This window comes from Gossypium arboreum, chromosome 7 (genome assembly GCF_025698485.1).
Source record: "Gossypium arboreum isolate Shixiya-1 chromosome 7, ASM2569848v2, whole genome shotgun sequence".
Lineage (NCBI taxonomy): Eukaryota > Viridiplantae > Streptophyta > Magnoliopsida > Malvales > Malvaceae > Gossypium > Gossypium arboreum.
The window spans coordinates 83,348,225-83,364,067 of record NC_069076.1 but is presented as its reverse complement, the minus strand read 5'-3'; the positions used below and the strand labels follow the sequence as shown (position 1 = coordinate 83,364,067).

Here is a 15,843-nt window from a genome sequence, read left to right as displayed (position 1 = left end):
TCTAGAAGAGCCTGGCCTTGATCTTAAAAAATAATAAATTGCAGTTTAAATCCTTATAAAATTATAAATTAATATAACGGTATAATTAAATTTTTACCCCAAAAATTTTATTTCAATTTTATTCCCTATAATGATTTTCTAACTTTGCTCTGTCTAGCGGATTTAAATTCAAACGCCAAATGTTGAAAAAAACCCCCATAAAAAAGATTGTACCATGAAAGTTCCAAATTCCTTTTTCTTTTTTTCTTTTTTTGCATGTTCGTTTAATTTTTGCCCATCTTCTCTTTAAACAAATGTTAATAGATATAAAAGACAACTGATAATAAGCAATCATTGATACAAAGTAAAGGTTGAAAGTTGAAACTGAATTTCTATGGGGGAGAAAAACCAATTTGGCTAAAGTGAGTGAGAAATGGGAACCACATAGGAGGTGAGGTGAGGGAGAATTGGTCCTGCAGTTACCGAGCTCATGGTACCATGTTAATACAATTATGATTGAAGTCAAGTCACATCCTGCACAAAAAAGGAAAAGAGAGGAGATAAGGTCCACTATACTACTAAAACTCAGTAGGGAAAAAAGGTAATATAACATCCCCACCTTATCCTATGTATATATCTAATCTTTTGTCATTTTCCTTAATTCTTTTTTTATTAATCGAGAAATTACTTAGATGACAGGCATCCACAAAGTGAATCTGAACTTAAGCATGCAGGTAGGCAAGGAGATATTGAAACAGTTTAGTCGTGAATTGGCTATCAATCAGTTTAATTCAGTGGTCAATCACCAGTTATACAATTACAGTAAAAGAATTAGAGTCCCTAATTAACAACCTTTGGAAACAAAATATGATAACATAAAAGCAAGTGGTTATAGGTATAAAACAGTTTTGTTAGTAAACAAGCTTTCTAATTCTACCACTAAAAAGTTCCACACACCACACCTTGAGTTTATAAAAGATTTAAAATTACAATTTATCATAAACTTTGAAAATAACATTATTAAAAAAAAAAACAACCATGAACCCCATGACATGGACCATAAAAAAAATAATATCACCATGACAAGGCCTACAATAGGTAGGAGAAAAAAAAAAAGCAGTACCTAAATTGTATATCTTTATAACAAAATAGGTAATTGTTTCTGACAGAGAGGAAAATATCTCTCAAGAGAAACAAGAAAATGGAAAATAAAATATATCCCATTATTATGAATAAATTTGATTTACTTTGGATTACTCCGAATCATAATACCAAACTCAGATTTGTATTCATATAAAAACAAGTTCACTATAAAAAGAAATCAGTAATGATTGAGATTGGCATTTCAGAGTTAAGCAAAAGTAGCGCAAATATGAAGAGAATCTTTAGATATAATAATAATAAGCCATAATAATAGGCTTGAAAAAGAATGGCAATCAACCATTACAAAGGGCAGCAGCTAATGCTAAATGCATCAGATGATCTACATGGACAAAATCAGGGCAACCAACCAAAGGGAATGGCAAAAATCACAACCTTCTCCCAACTATACTGTGTATACAGAAATTCACTAATAATCAAAATCTTGTTTATGTACTGACAAATTACACAGGCAACTTGCCCCCATTTACGTTTTGATTGAAGATTGAACCAACCAACCAACCTCGATTTAAAGACGGAAAGTAGTAGCAAAAACCTCAGCGGATCGTAATTGTCATTTGCAGATGCACACTTTGATTACGTAAAAGGAAGTAGTCCTTTGAATCGACACTAGCGAAAGAATTACATTTATCCAACAAATCAACAAGCAAAGGTCACAGATGCCATTTCAGTGCTAACTTGTTGCCTCACATTGTCATTTGCTTTTAGTTCATGTAGAGTGCCACTCTTTTGTGCAATGTCACCAAAGGGAGGTAAAATCTAAAATAGTCCCTAATTGTATATTTTAACAGGCTTCTCAAAGGTGTGCCGGTTCTGCAAAGAAGCGTGATGTTATTAGAGTCTACTATTCCAGGCATCTCCAAAGGCCAGTCATTTTCATGGACTTGGAAAAAGCAGATATATTAATCGCAGTCTTAAAGAATATCTTTATCCTTAGGGTATGTTTGTTATCAACTGATTTCTGCTGAAACTTTGGGAATACTTTATGGTTATTACCTGATTAGCAGCATAAGCTCTTTTCGGAGCATTGTCAGAGTGCTCCAGCCCAAGATACTGCTCCCAAGCACCATAAACATCTCGTCTCTGAGTATATGTATAGTAAAACCAAAATTAGAGTAACATCCTAATGAAACTTGGAAAATTTTTCGAATATCTATAAGCAAAACAATGTGCACACCTGAAAACGACTAGATACAATATCAGAATCTTGAAGGTACTCTGGCCGGCCAAGTGAGAGGAATGCAAACTTCCACTGAAAAAACAAATAGGATTCATATAAATAAAACGGAGAATACATAACTGAAAAGGAAAAACAACTAGTTAAAAAGAAATATTAACAGAGGATACATCACCATCAGAGTTCCTACTATACATCAATTCAAATTCAAAAAGAGGAGAGAGAAAAGGGGTTGAACACACTAAGAATTAGGGTAAATCAGTGAGCACAAGTTCACTTAGGATTCAGGAAGTACAACAAACCTTAGCAAAGTCCTCATCAGGAACTTGCAGCTTCTTTTGTATTCGGACTTTTATTTCAGCCAGTGTCTCACCTTCATGAATCACCAAGAAAAAGGGCTCTCCAAAATTCAGAATTTGCTGTCAAAACAAGAGGCAAAATCTTTGGTAAGGAAACATAACAGTGATAAAGAAGTAATATTAGGCAAAGCAAAATGGCAACTGAAAATAAGATGATGTAAAAAAAATTATTACCATCTGGTTCTGTGCAGTTTCTTTAGTGAAGTGGTAAACATGAATTAGGCGATCATTTGGACCAAGATTTTTCTCTTCTTCTGGAATCTGCAAGATTAAGAAACAAAGATCAAAATCAGCACTCTATTAACTTAAAGAAAGCCATTATCCAAGAAATGATATTCAAAAAATCAAAACCAACAAAATACAACAGAAAGAAAATGATTCCTTAGATCATAGCAGGAAGCATGAGTGCATGCATAAGAGATAGAGAGCAGGGTGGAGGAACTGACCTCTTCTGCCCGTAATGTCCAGTACTGGTCATTTATATTCTCAATCTTCTCACTAGGTGGGAAAATCTGCAGAAATGTGATGGAAACAAAATTTTGTGACTAAAGGGAAGAAAAGGGAACGATAGGTTAATAAAGGAACCCCAAATTAGCAAACCAGGAAGAGCAGAAAATACAAACCACATAAAGGAATATACAATTTAAGAAACTAACCCATGAAACAATCTTTTCAACAAGCAATGTCAAGTTTTAAACAGATAAGACTACTGATGGCATTAGAAGATTATGAAAAATAAGATATTAGGCAATACATCACCTATACACTCAGATCAAATTAAATAAACATGGCTCATTCCCCATTTCCAGGGTAAACACTGATATGAGCAAAAAATAATCATGATAACATGACATTCAAACCTTGTAGATCTTGTGATAGAAAACTTCAAGCAACCGCAGTTCTGCATCAGGATGAGACAACTCTACCTGTTTCCGAAAGATTATTAACAATATTAACAATTTTTACTCTATTATTTAAGAAATTATCCATAAAAAGTATACATGACCTCAACATGATCATTTGACCCATCAAATGAAAGAAAACTTACCTTTGTCTTAAGATCATTAATCACATCGCCCACAGTGCTTTGTTTTGGAAGCCTAATTGTATGGATAACAACCTGGATCACAAAAAACCCAATTTTAGTGTACTACAACAGAACTTTTACATCATTCATCAAAACTCTTAAATATGATCCATATACTCACTTCATCCTTAGTAGCATGATGAAATGCTACCTTCAAGGTTTTCAAACCTTGTAATTCTGGTAGAGGGATGTCTAAAACTTCATAGTATAAAATATCAGAAGTCTGTCAACAAACAAAATTGGTTAGCTTTTAGCCCTATCATCATTTGGCCTCTCAATATGCATTGTTAAGGGGATTTGATTATTACCTGATTGTAGTGGACCAGCATGTCAGACAAATGATCCACCCCACGATACTTAATAGGCTGAGGTTTGGGTTGCTGAGAGTAACAATTGTGAGATGTAAGCCTGATTTTTGACGGATCATTCAAACCAAGTTGCTGAGCTACTCTTTCAACAACATCATCATAGGTATAAAGCCTTGACCTAAACATTCAAAAGGAAGGAGTGTAAGGCCTTGATCATCAAATTCATATTTAAAATAGAAGAAAATAACAGTAAGAAAAGGTATGTCAATAGAAAAAAAGTACAGGAAGGCAACTTCAACTGAAATTTTGAACTTACATCTCAAGACAAAAATCATCTTCCTTGGGTTTCTCCAAAGACCGAAAGTGTACAATCTACCATAAAGAAATTTAAAAAAAAAATGAAAATATTGCTTTAGTGAATGAAGCAAAAAAGCTTATTCAAGCTGGATATAACTGAAGGGTTGTATATTCCAAGAAACGACTGAAAGTGTACAATCTGCCATAAAGAAATGTCTTCACAAATAGGATAACAGCTTAATATGCCTTTGGACAGCATTCAAAAGTGAGCCAAAACAGTTTGAAGGCTATGTGAATATATAGAGCTTTTACTGTATCATTAATAGACAAAAAATATAACCATACACCTTATACTTTTTCGGACACATACAAATGAAAGGGCTGCCCTCATCACTCATCCAAACAAGTAAAACCTCTAATAGCATTTTCTCTTGTATTTAGTTTCTGGGTGACAGCCTGTTAAGTTTTATGTATAACGTAAGCAAACTGGAATTAATTATGCTGATAATTCTCTTTAAATAGAAAATGCAGAACAAAATGTGATTTGACTATTTTCATTCATCAAATGCATTTATTTTCAAAGAGTGGAAAGATTGAATTTTTTTTAAAATTAGGGAATTTAATAAAGAAATAGATGGTGCTTCTGGAACCAAACACTATTATTTATAATTGTAGATATCATGATCTCATCAACCAAACTCTGAAGCCCATTGAGACAATGAAAGTAATGCCAATGCTATTAAAAAAGTTAACTTGTTTTCTTCTTTAATCTATTAGCAATGCTTACCAACATTAGCACATGCAACCAGTAACCTAATATGTCAGATCAAAAACTGCTCATGGAATTAATGAATGCGACCAAAAAAGCAGACAAATAGTATTCAGTTAATCAAACTACCACTGAGAGAACAAAGTGCTCAATATATTGCACATTAGCTCCTGAATATCATGAGTGAAAATCTACCTTTTATAGGTCTGAATATTCGTAGAAACAAATAACCCAGGCATCAGATTGGACTGAAAAGACGCAAGACTAATCTACCTACCACACATCATCCATCACAATCATACAAAAAGTAGCTATATGACCAGACAGGTCAACCCTCATGCTTGATATCCATCAAGACTTCAGATGAAAATGCAGTGAAAACAATAGAATAACTGCAAGAAGGTAGTATATAAAGGATAAACAGAATTTACTTGGCGATTATGCACATATTCCAAAAATGAAGGAACATCTGGATAGCGGAATTGTTCAATGCTTTCAACAGGAAGAGACTTTTGAAAGCAAACTATGTCACCATCCTCAAGCTGCAGTGGAAAATGATGGAATATCAAAACAGTTAAGTAGGATCAAACCAAATAAGAATTGTCCCAAGGACCCAAAATGAGGTATAATGCATACCTGGCTAGCTCGGAATGTGATTTTCTTGTCAATGGGTTCACACATAACACTGGGCTCAAACTTAATTTCCTGTACATTCAAGCATACCCAATGTATTATTCCTCATTACATTTTCAAAATTTATGCAAACGCTTGGACAAAAGAACCAGATGGACATTATATCCATTTCACTGTCAAACACAAAAATATACAGGAACTTTTATCCAAGTTTTTTATCAACTATTCAAGTGAAAATAAATTAGAAAATGCCTGAATAGTTCCAACTAAAACCACTATAGAGGAAGAAAAAAAATGTCTTTTCTAGGACTATGCATTAGTTTCAATTACCATCTCCTCAAACGCAAGCAAAAAAGAGAGAAATGACAGGAAAAAGTTAAAAGAGAACTAAAAATTGCACTGCTGTAGAACGAATAATTGGAAGCAAACCTCGTAAAGGTTGATCTCTTCATCAGGAGCATATCCTGCCATTTTGTTTAATTTTGATAAAATTTCAATCGGCTTGCCAGTGCTTTTCACAAACAGCCTTCCAACAAAGCTGATGCAACAGAAAGATAATCTCTTATAAGATTTCACATAATTCCCCGAAGATAAGGGGAAACACGCAACATGAGACAACTTACCGAAGCTCTTCTTTCTCAGGATTATAGTGCTTAAAGAAAAGTAAAATATCCTCCTTCGTCTTATCCGGAGGAGCAATTGGGCGTAAATCCTGAAAAGTAATGTTTAAGTCATGAAAAGAATACAAGATGACCGCAAAATTACCAAGGGGAAGAAGGCAAAACTGGATGAAACACTCATTTTTAAATGATTCATATACATAGGGTTTGCCTAAAGAATTTAGCAAAAAGGAGACAGTTACAAATCCAATTTTTAGTTAAAGGGCGGATAAGTTATTCTGTGCTGGACATGAGTGAAGCTTAAAACCTCATGGTCTGATTCCTACTTTTTCCTTTTATATTGGAGGTTTCTGAAGCTTTGACCCATGGTCACTACTCACTAGAACTAAGAGTTCAGCACTCTACCAAAAAACAACAAGGCCATTGGAAAATGCCTAACTTCTATGGTGACAACAGACAGCATTTTGCACTTGGAAGCTTTTAGAATCCCAACTAAGGCCTATCCTTCAGGATCTCTCCTAGTTCTCATTTTTAAATGATTCACAGACATAGGATTTGCCTAAAGAATTTAGCAAAAAGGAGACAGTTACAAATCCAACTTTTAATTGAAGGGCGGATAAGTTATTCTGCGGTGGACATGAGTGAAGCTTAAAACCTCATGGTCTGTTTCCTACTTATTCCTTTTACATTGGAGGTTTCCAAAGCTTTGATCCATGGTCAGTACTCGCTAGAACTAAGAGTTCAGCACTCTACCAAAAACAATAAGGCTATTGGCAAATGCCTAACTTCTATGGTGACAACAGACAGCCTTTTCCACTTGGAAGCTTTTAGAATCCCAACTGAGGCCTATCCTTCAGGATCTCTCCTAATTATAATTTTGGGATTGGAGAATGAAGATCCTGAATGGGATAAAAAAAAACATAACTAGACAGAAAATTTGAGAGATGGAAAGCCAAATTACCAGTCCAAGCTCAACTTCCAAGAACAACCTCAATTCTGCATTGTGAACTTTATTTGATACCTCCCGCAGTGTTCCAACCTACAGTGAGGAAATTCAAAGTTGGGCAGTGTTAGATCCTTGACAAACAAAAAAGGAAATTTCAGCAAATTTCTATGTTGTCCAGGTTTTTTCTGTATTTTTTTAAGAAGAAAAACATGTATAAATAGTATAAATATATACTCATTCAACAGGAGAGGCATGCAACAATATGCATGCAAAGGTTTTAAAACCAAAAGGACCTTAACTATGCTGAACAAAAACAGAAGTTAAAACTAGACACAATTACTCCTGAAACAAGGTTTTAGAACCAAAACAATATAAGTGACGCTTAGGAATATTACAGATTGTGTTTCCTCCAAAGGTGTCAATGGTCGGTTTGGACGGTATGTATGATTTTGACGCTTGGCCCACAACCAGAAACGCTGAAATTGCACTGGTATGCCAAACTCTTTAGCAATCTCTTCCTGCGTGCACCAACAAGTGAAATCATGAACACAGGAGATAACTATTACCATAAGTGCCAAGTACAAGCCAAGAAGAAATCTTTTTTTTTCCTTTTCTCTGTTTACCATACCTTAAACACATTGAAAGTTATCTGCTTCTGAATTCGAAAACTCCTGACTTTATCATGATCCACAAGATCAAAATATATATCCTTCCCAATTTGCTCTGCAAGATCATCATCTCGTGCAACCTGGACAATCATATAGCTGTAAGAAAGTACTCTCAATAATGCTCCATCCAGCCACTAAAATAATAAATCAAACAACAACCTTTATAATAGTGTAAAGGTGTGCCTCTGCCTTCTCTTTTTTCTTATGCTCCTTCTCTTCTTGTTCTTTCTTCAACCTCTCCTAGAAACATCATAAAAAACATTGCACATTAGATTGTGAGAAAGGGAAGATCGGAAATGATCAAATTGAGAAACAACACCTAAAATCAGCTTGAGACTACTAAATATGCTGAACAATCCTAGTTGGAGCCATAAACAACCCGAGCTCAAACCCAGCTAGGGACTAGTTAATAACTCCCTTCCACCACATCTCTCGACTTGGCTCATTTTTAGCTCTAATATGTTAACAACAGAATCTTACCCTAAGATGTTCGGCAATATCCTTCTCATCCACATTACATATTATCTTGTCTTTGTCACTTTCACGTATATAGACCAGCATGTATGCATTTGAGTATTTGGTAAATTTAAAAGGAGTATTATTGAATCCTGGATTTGTCTGTGGTAACTGGCACATTAGAAGAAAGAAACTTTGTTAAATCATAACCCTGAAGATACATATAATTAAAAGAAAAAAAGCTAAAACAAAAAGTTCATAAACAGTGCGTAAAACATACTAAGATAGTACCTCTTCTTCACCACCATACTGCTCCTCCAATGCCCTTTTCATATCTTCTTTGGTTACTCTTTCATCATCAAATTTATACCTGAAAAGCATTCAATATCAATACAAAAGAAGTATCACCTGCAAGTCTCCGAAGCATAGCTGGCATATGTATGCTGTAAATAAAGTACCTTAAATACAATCAGCATAGGTTAGTTTAATAGTTGTGCAGCAGACTAAGCATTTAGTAATCAATTAGTTTAACATTTGTGCAGCAGACTAAGCATTTAGTAATCAATTCCTTTTCTTTTCTTTTCTTTTCTTTTCTTTTTTTTTTTTTTTTTTTTTTTTTGCTTCAAAGGATTGAATGCATTAATATGATCCATACCATTGATCAGAAAGAGTCGGCCTGATAAATGCATAATAATGTCCACCATGCACCCCACCACTGTGAACGAGGACACTGTAACCAAACTCAAAGATGTAAGCACCAGCTGTTATTATAAGCATTAAAGAAACATAAAGTAGCATGTGCTGTCACTAAATTTCTGCACAAGCACAATCAACTTGAGATCAGTTACCATCTTTCATAGTATCATTAGAGAACCCCGGTACATGGTTTCTAAACTTAATGTTATTATAAGCAGTGAAGAAACATAAAGTAGTATGTGCAACCCATCAAATCTGTGCACCAGCACAATCAACTGATATGCGTAAACAATCTTTCTACACATTATTAGAGAAACCAAGTACGTGATTCATTTCTCAACTTCTGTTTGTTTTTGCTCACCATCTTAAAGTAAGCAATTGGAAAAATAACTATGTGCAATTGTTGAGGTCAGTTGAGGGGAATGTAACACAGAATCAGCATTCTCTAGCCTCTCTACATCAGGAAGGTAAAGATGCCTCAACTGAAAATTCAAAAATTTGAGGACAAATTCTTTATCCAATTATACCATCTTCTTAGGATTAGGGTCTTCACAAAGAAGACTATTCTAAGTCCAACATCTCCTTCATAGTTCATAAGTCAGTAGAAAAGTAATTATCAACCCTAAACCTTAGAATTTTGATGTCAACAGGAATATTAGTAATTATCTTCCATGCTGGATAGGACATTAAGTCAAAGTCAATTGGGTCCCATCTTTAATATATTTTAGGTACAGTGCTTTTCCTTTATACATTAGTTTGGGTATCATTACTTAGCCTAACCACTTACCAAACCCTAATCCTAGTAGACAAATAAGTATTTTCCCATCTATATCTCTTTGTATTGACCAAACTTGGTAGAGTGGATTTAATCAAGGATATGAATTATTTTTTCTTTTGAGAATGTTGTTATTCAGTACTAGCACTTCATGTTCTTTTCTCTTGCTAGTTGCTACGTTGTTTGAGGTTTCAGACTACCTTCCACATAATGTTGTCAAGGGCACCAAGCGTACTCAAGGCGCTAGGACCTTTATATAGCCTGAGGCGCAAGACGCAAAAAAAGCGTTCACCCGAGTAAACCGAGGTGCAAAAAAAGCGCTAGCCCTAGTAAACTGAGGCCCAAGCGTATAAATATACATGTAAAATGTATATAAAAACATATGTAACTAATACATATAATTAATAAGTACTAATTAATTAGTAAAAGAAAGATAAATTTTAATATAGTTCAATTTATAAATTCAAAACATTGTTCAATAGTTTAAGTTTGATGATTTACTTAATGTATTGTAAAATAAAACACCATAAGAACAAAATTATATATCATCATCAGAAACTAGCTCTAAATTTCCTTCATCTTCTCTTGAAAAGTTCTAACTTTTAAGAGTTAACTAGGTTTTATATAATAAAATTAGATCAATAATTAATTAAAAATCATTTATTATATTTTATTATATTTTTCTTTTAAAAGCAAAAATAATATATATATAAATAGGAGAATGGCTCTTCAGTGAGGCACGCTTTTTTTGCGCCTAGCTTTGCAACAAAGGCACCCAAAAGCACACCAGGCACTCGCCTGATTGAAGTCACCTCGCCTTGAGGTGGCTGAGGCGGTAATGGCATTTGCGCTGCGCCTAGGCACGCCTTGACATCACTGCTTCCACGCACGACCCTCTTTGAGATAAAAAAATCCCAACTAAACTAACCCTAATTGAGTTATGCCCAAAAATATCTATTTCCACCAAAATGACTTCACAAAAAAAATATAAGTATACAATTTTTGTTACAATGAAGCCCGTACCAGATCCTGAACAATAAAAAGCCTTACCATAAAACCATTAATGAATTACTACTAATGATACAAGTTCAGAAAAATATATATCAAACATATCAAAGAAGTTATAAAACATCTAGAAAGTATTTCCACCATGAAAACGAGTAAAAAAAAAAAATTCAAGTCCAAAGAAAATGTGAAGGTATAAAATTTGGATATCCTTCAACTTTCCATCAAGAGCAGCTTATTCTAGCTACTGGTTACCAAAAGATGGAAATGGAAGAGCACATCTGAGACAGGCTAAATGCTTAATGTTATAGGTACCTGTGAAGCGTGTAAAGATTGCGGACTCTCCTATCAGCATCTGGTGATAAGTATTTTCCACCATCTCGGTCAAGGTCAAGTTGCAAAGGGAACTCATAGCGATCATTAATCTACATAACAAATGGAAATATTAATTTTACCATTAGAATCCAGGATAAAAACACACTTAACGACTGTTAGCACAACCCAATAAAAGCATGCAAATAAAGAACTAATATTTGTCAGATGACAGAACTTGCAGCAATTCCTCACTGAGATAAGGAATGTCAATTTACGCTGAAGACATCAAACAGGCGTAATGGTGCCTCTTTAAGTTTTTGTTACTAAAAGCATCCACGGTGTGTGTGTAACATAAGGATTTCTGTTCTCTAAACAAAATGAAGAGAGGCTGGAAAGTCTACGAAGTTAGTTTTAAGTTTTAATGCAAAACTTCATCAAAACCACACAACAAATTAGCATCGCAATACAACAGCTATTAATAAGATGCAGACAACTAGTAATTGTATTCTGCCAGGTGAGTTGGTTTGAACCCCACGCTTCCAAACCGAAAAAAAAAAAAGACTCAAATATTTTAATAGCACAGAACATGCCAACCGGCCATTCAAAGAGGGGAAGGGGGAACCACTACAGGTGAGAACCAACACCCCCCAAGCTTCGATTCTTTTACATGGTCTGGGGACTGGTCCCCTATATAGCTTTAACCCTTCATCTTTCTTGAAGTGCATGTGTCCGACACATGGATATGATGATACGACCTCTAAGTACGTGGAAAGAAATAGAAATATCTGACCATACTTGTGCTGGGCAAATACTGTATCTGACACACACACCCAAGTCCGACTATCAAAGCCAGTCAAAGGGAGCATAGTGGGCCCCTTGCCAGGCACCATTCCCAGACCTAGCTAGCACCTAGCAGCACACAGTTAGAGCTCATTACATCTGCTATTTTTTGCAACAATTGTTTGCATGTATTACGAGTTAAACAAGAACATATAACTATTTTTTTCTCTACTTCTGCAAAAAGAAAATTTATCATCATGTATTATTAAGCACTAACAGCGAAGCCCCTGGACCGCACATGCACCATTGGCTATGAAGAACCACGCAGAATTAAGATGTTATAACTGCTGACCTTGACCATAGTGTCCCGCATAAAATCATATTCAAATCGCTTAAGCTGAAGCTGAAGGACCGGAGGGAAGTCAATAAACAAGACACCCTTCTTAGCATCCTGCAATAACATCATCCAAAATGCAATTATTTAAACAGGAAAAGATATTACACAGAATCAGATATAATGCACTGAGTAAAGGATAAAACAAATAATAGAAAAATGAATGCTTGTATCAAGAGAGAACTTGACAAGCTACCCTGTTTCAGAAATAGAGAAGATGGCATTTTGTTACTACCATAGCAAAAATAGCCACATTTTGTACACCCTGGCCAAAATAGTGGCTCTTATGCAGCTTTGTACCACTGAAAAATGATCTAACTAAAGGCAAATTTGCTAGTAATCAAATAACTTATGATGCATGCACAGATCATCCTATCGGTATTGTCTTAGAAGCATGAAATTAATTGATGAAATCCTGCATCTACTTTAATCAACCTCATCATAAGCATCATCTAGAATCTAGCATTTTGCAAAATACATAGAAGCTAACCTGCAAGCCATATTGTTCGGCATGATATTTATTATCACCTTCAAGGCGTTCAACCTCTACATACTTGTCAAAAGAAGCATATACATCATGACAGCCTTTAACATCAAGCTGAAGATCTGGTATAGGCAAAAAGTAAATTAGCATCACATGGAGAACAGGACATAAATTCCAACCAGTTATTTCAGAAAAAAAAAAAAAAAAAAGATACCATAAAATGACTCCTTCCTTGTAGATTTATAATCCACATTAATGCACTCAATGTAATTCATATGGTGCCCCTCAAACAACTGTTGTATGGTGCCTTCCACAACAGTTCCCTGGTGGCATAACAGAAGCAAACAAAATTTACTTCAATTTCACATTAGAATGAACTCATGGTTAAAGATCATTGAAGCTTTTTACCTTCATTTTATCTTCAAGTTTTTCACACAGAACTCTATTAAGTTCTTGAACATCGTGCTGCATGAAAGAATCATGTGTGTCCCATCCAAAAGATTTGGTCAGCTCTTTTGTTGCAACACTGCTGTCACTGTACTGGAGTTTGTAAAATAAACTCTGCAGAGCAAGAGGGATGCTTCCTGATGGCATATCATTCTCAGTTGTAGGCATATGATACACTGCCTGAAATATAACATCAGAAGCATTAGCAAAAGTGATCCATCAACACATCCGTTCAACAAGACATGGAGCATCAGTACTTACCTTCCTGAAGTAAGGAATGTGATACAGAGTTTGAAGCAGAGAATTCATGTAACATGTTGCTCCTTGATTTTTAAGTCCAACATAACCAGTTTCCTTCTTTGAGTCATATGTCCAGTAATCAACAATCCTGCGGACAACCACCTCTGCTTCAACAATCAAAGTGTCATTCACAAGATACCCTCTGCAAGGATCATATAACTCGCCGAGGGGCATAAAGGATGTAAAACCCCAATCACTTTCTCGTGCATTGAACTGGTGCTGTGTGTCTGTAAAAATCCAAGTCAGGTGCAAATTTAATAAGCTTATCATTATTCTCTCCAATGGTATGACCAAATTCACATCAAGTTACAGAAAGATACTAGAGAAAACTAAGACATGAACATGGTACTAAAAGCTACACTAGTGCACAACCTACAGATTCATCGGAGGGGGGGGGGGAATGGAACTGAACATTAGTCAGATGCTATACATGCAAGGAGAGCACTATGGTCACAAGGAAAAAGGGGATTGTACCAAAGAAAAAGGACAAAAAATCTTAAAATCAGCCAAGTTTAGTCATGTCATTCAATCATCAGAAATGACAATGATATCAAGAACTCCATATTGAAAAAAAGGGCATCATAAAGGCCACATTTTCTTTTTAACCTGATTAGTAATCAGAGATAACCTGCCTTTTATTGCATCAAATCTACATTAGACTGTTTACAGAGTAACAAAAGCATAACTCCTAAATGATGAAACAACATCACAAATAAGGATGTTCTAGAGCTGGTATTGATCATAGCAAAACAAAACTGATTCAATGAAATCCAGAAACAAACTAATTTGATGTTATAATACCAACGGAAGAAAATACTGAAACAGTGTACAGATCATCTACTTAAAGGGTAATACCTTTTCTGATAGAATATTTATTATGAATTTGATTAACTACTGCCAAACTGAACTGGGCATATCTACTCCACCCATAGGGTAAGCTTGCTGAGTCAGCAACATCCAAATACATAGACAAATGATCCACATTGTTTCCCTTTGGAAATAGCAGTATTCGCCTAAGTAGTTCAAACCAGAAGTATCAAATCATCAATTATCATCGCCAAAAAATATAACGAAAGAAAGAACAGTAGCAATATCAACAAGGGAAAGAGATATACCATTTATAACCACCGACAACGAAGACTTCAGAATAATGCTTCTTAGCGTTTAACCTAGAGAAGTTTTCAATCCTCCAAGTGAATCTTGATGAAGGAGGATCCTCAACTGGTTGATTTTCCACAGTATTTGCAGCTTCGGGTTGCGCTACAACTAACAATTAAGATATAAATCACAAAGATCATAATCAAATTAAACCCTCTTTTCAGTCTACCCAAAAAAAAAAAGGTAGAAAATTTCGGAACTTGCATTGATGTAAGCGAATCAAAGAAGTAAATTTCTCAAAACAACAAAAAAAAATACCTTCCATGGGCTGGTGATTGTCGGTCAAATCAGACTGTGGGACGAGCATTTCCTCGTCTTCTTGTTGCTAAAAAATCAAGGAAAATTTCAAAAAAGAATTTATTAAATCAGAAGAATCAGATCCATCAAGAAACCAAATTGGACAAAGAAAAACCCTAAAAAACTCCAAAAAAAAATCAATTAATCAAAAAAATCATAAAAAAGGAGTAAAAATAGAGAGAAAGAGAGAAAGAGTACATCGATAGGAGCAGGGGCCATAACAGTCATAGCTATGAAATTGAGAGGTAAACAAGCTTACGAAAACAAGAGGAACGAGAAAGGCGAAACTCGGAGAAAGATTTTTTCTCTATTTTTTGGGTTGATTTTATTTGGTGATTTTATTACAGTGAAGAGAAGCGAGGAGAAAGCAAGGTCTTTCGATGGTCTTTATTTGGGAAATGGGTAATTTTGGAATTTCATTCATTTTCTGTACTTCCTTTTTGTTCTTGAGAGATGGCTAATTGGATACGGTCAAACACATATACTTCACCTTTACCACTATTCGAATACGATGTATCATAATTCAATAATACAAATAAAAATTACAAAATAAAAGCTGAACTTCCCTTTTAATCCCTTATAATAAATTTAATCTATAATTTAGTCCTTTTTTTTTATATTGGTCAATCAAATAAAAATAAGATGAATCTTATGAAGAACCGAGGGGAAAGCTTTCACTAGAACCACTAGATCATAAAAGGTAGACATTATTTCGCCTTTTCCTTTAAATCA

General features: G+C 34.8%; 1 protein-coding gene across 2 annotated transcripts; it reads right to left on the bottom strand.

The window, feature by feature from the left end:
• Nucleotides 1–215: 215 nt before the first annotated feature.
• Nucleotides 216–15,630, bottom strand: LOC108450115 (ubiquitin C-terminal hydrolase 13-like). Of its 2 annotated transcripts, none has more exons than XM_017747603.2 (32): nucleotides 15,310–15,579; nucleotides 15,073–15,139; nucleotides 14,772–14,922; nucleotides 14,512–14,669; nucleotides 13,618–13,883; nucleotides 13,318–13,536; nucleotides 13,124–13,232; nucleotides 12,916–13,031; nucleotides 12,384–12,482; nucleotides 11,252–11,361; nucleotides 9,116–9,190; nucleotides 8,752–8,830; nucleotides 8,485–8,631; nucleotides 8,164–8,244; nucleotides 7,965–8,084; nucleotides 7,732–7,854; nucleotides 7,352–7,429; nucleotides 6,394–6,482; nucleotides 6,200–6,308; nucleotides 5,774–5,842; nucleotides 5,569–5,679; nucleotides 4,388–4,443; nucleotides 4,072–4,249; nucleotides 3,885–3,986; nucleotides 3,725–3,796; nucleotides 3,537–3,602; nucleotides 3,123–3,188; nucleotides 2,851–2,937; nucleotides 2,620–2,736; nucleotides 2,318–2,392; nucleotides 2,137–2,223; nucleotides 216–513 (listed from the first exon to the last, which is right to left on the bottom strand). In XM_017747603.2, exons 1-32 carry the CDS (start codon nucleotides 15,337–15,339, stop codon nucleotides 502–504), a joined length of 3,324 nt encoding a protein of 1,107 aa, XP_017603092.1. In that variant the 5' UTR covers nucleotides 15,340–15,579; the 3' UTR covers nucleotides 216–501. The 2 variants fall into 2 exon arrangements, with proteins under 2 accessions (XP_017603092.1, XP_017603083.1); XM_017747594.2 differs by lacking the exon at nucleotides 216–513 and adding an exon at nucleotides 1,342–1,953 and having other exon boundaries at nucleotides 15,310–15,630.
• Nucleotides 15,631–15,843: the final 213 nt, after the last annotated feature.

Bases quoted from the DNA above. Each gene is read 5' to 3' on its own strand.
- LOC108450115 (XM_017747594.2), bottom strand. From the start codon at position 15,339: ATGACTGTTATGGCCCCTGCTCCTATCGAT. The intron at 13,233-13,317 runs GTAAAAAGCTTC...TTATGCCACCAG, and splicing joins AACTTGAAGATAAAATGAAG to GGAACTGTTGTGGAAGGCAC. The intron at 8,632-8,751 runs GTACTATCTTAG...CTAATGTGCCAG, and splicing joins AGTATGGTGGTGAAGAAGAG to TTACCACAGACAAATCCAGG.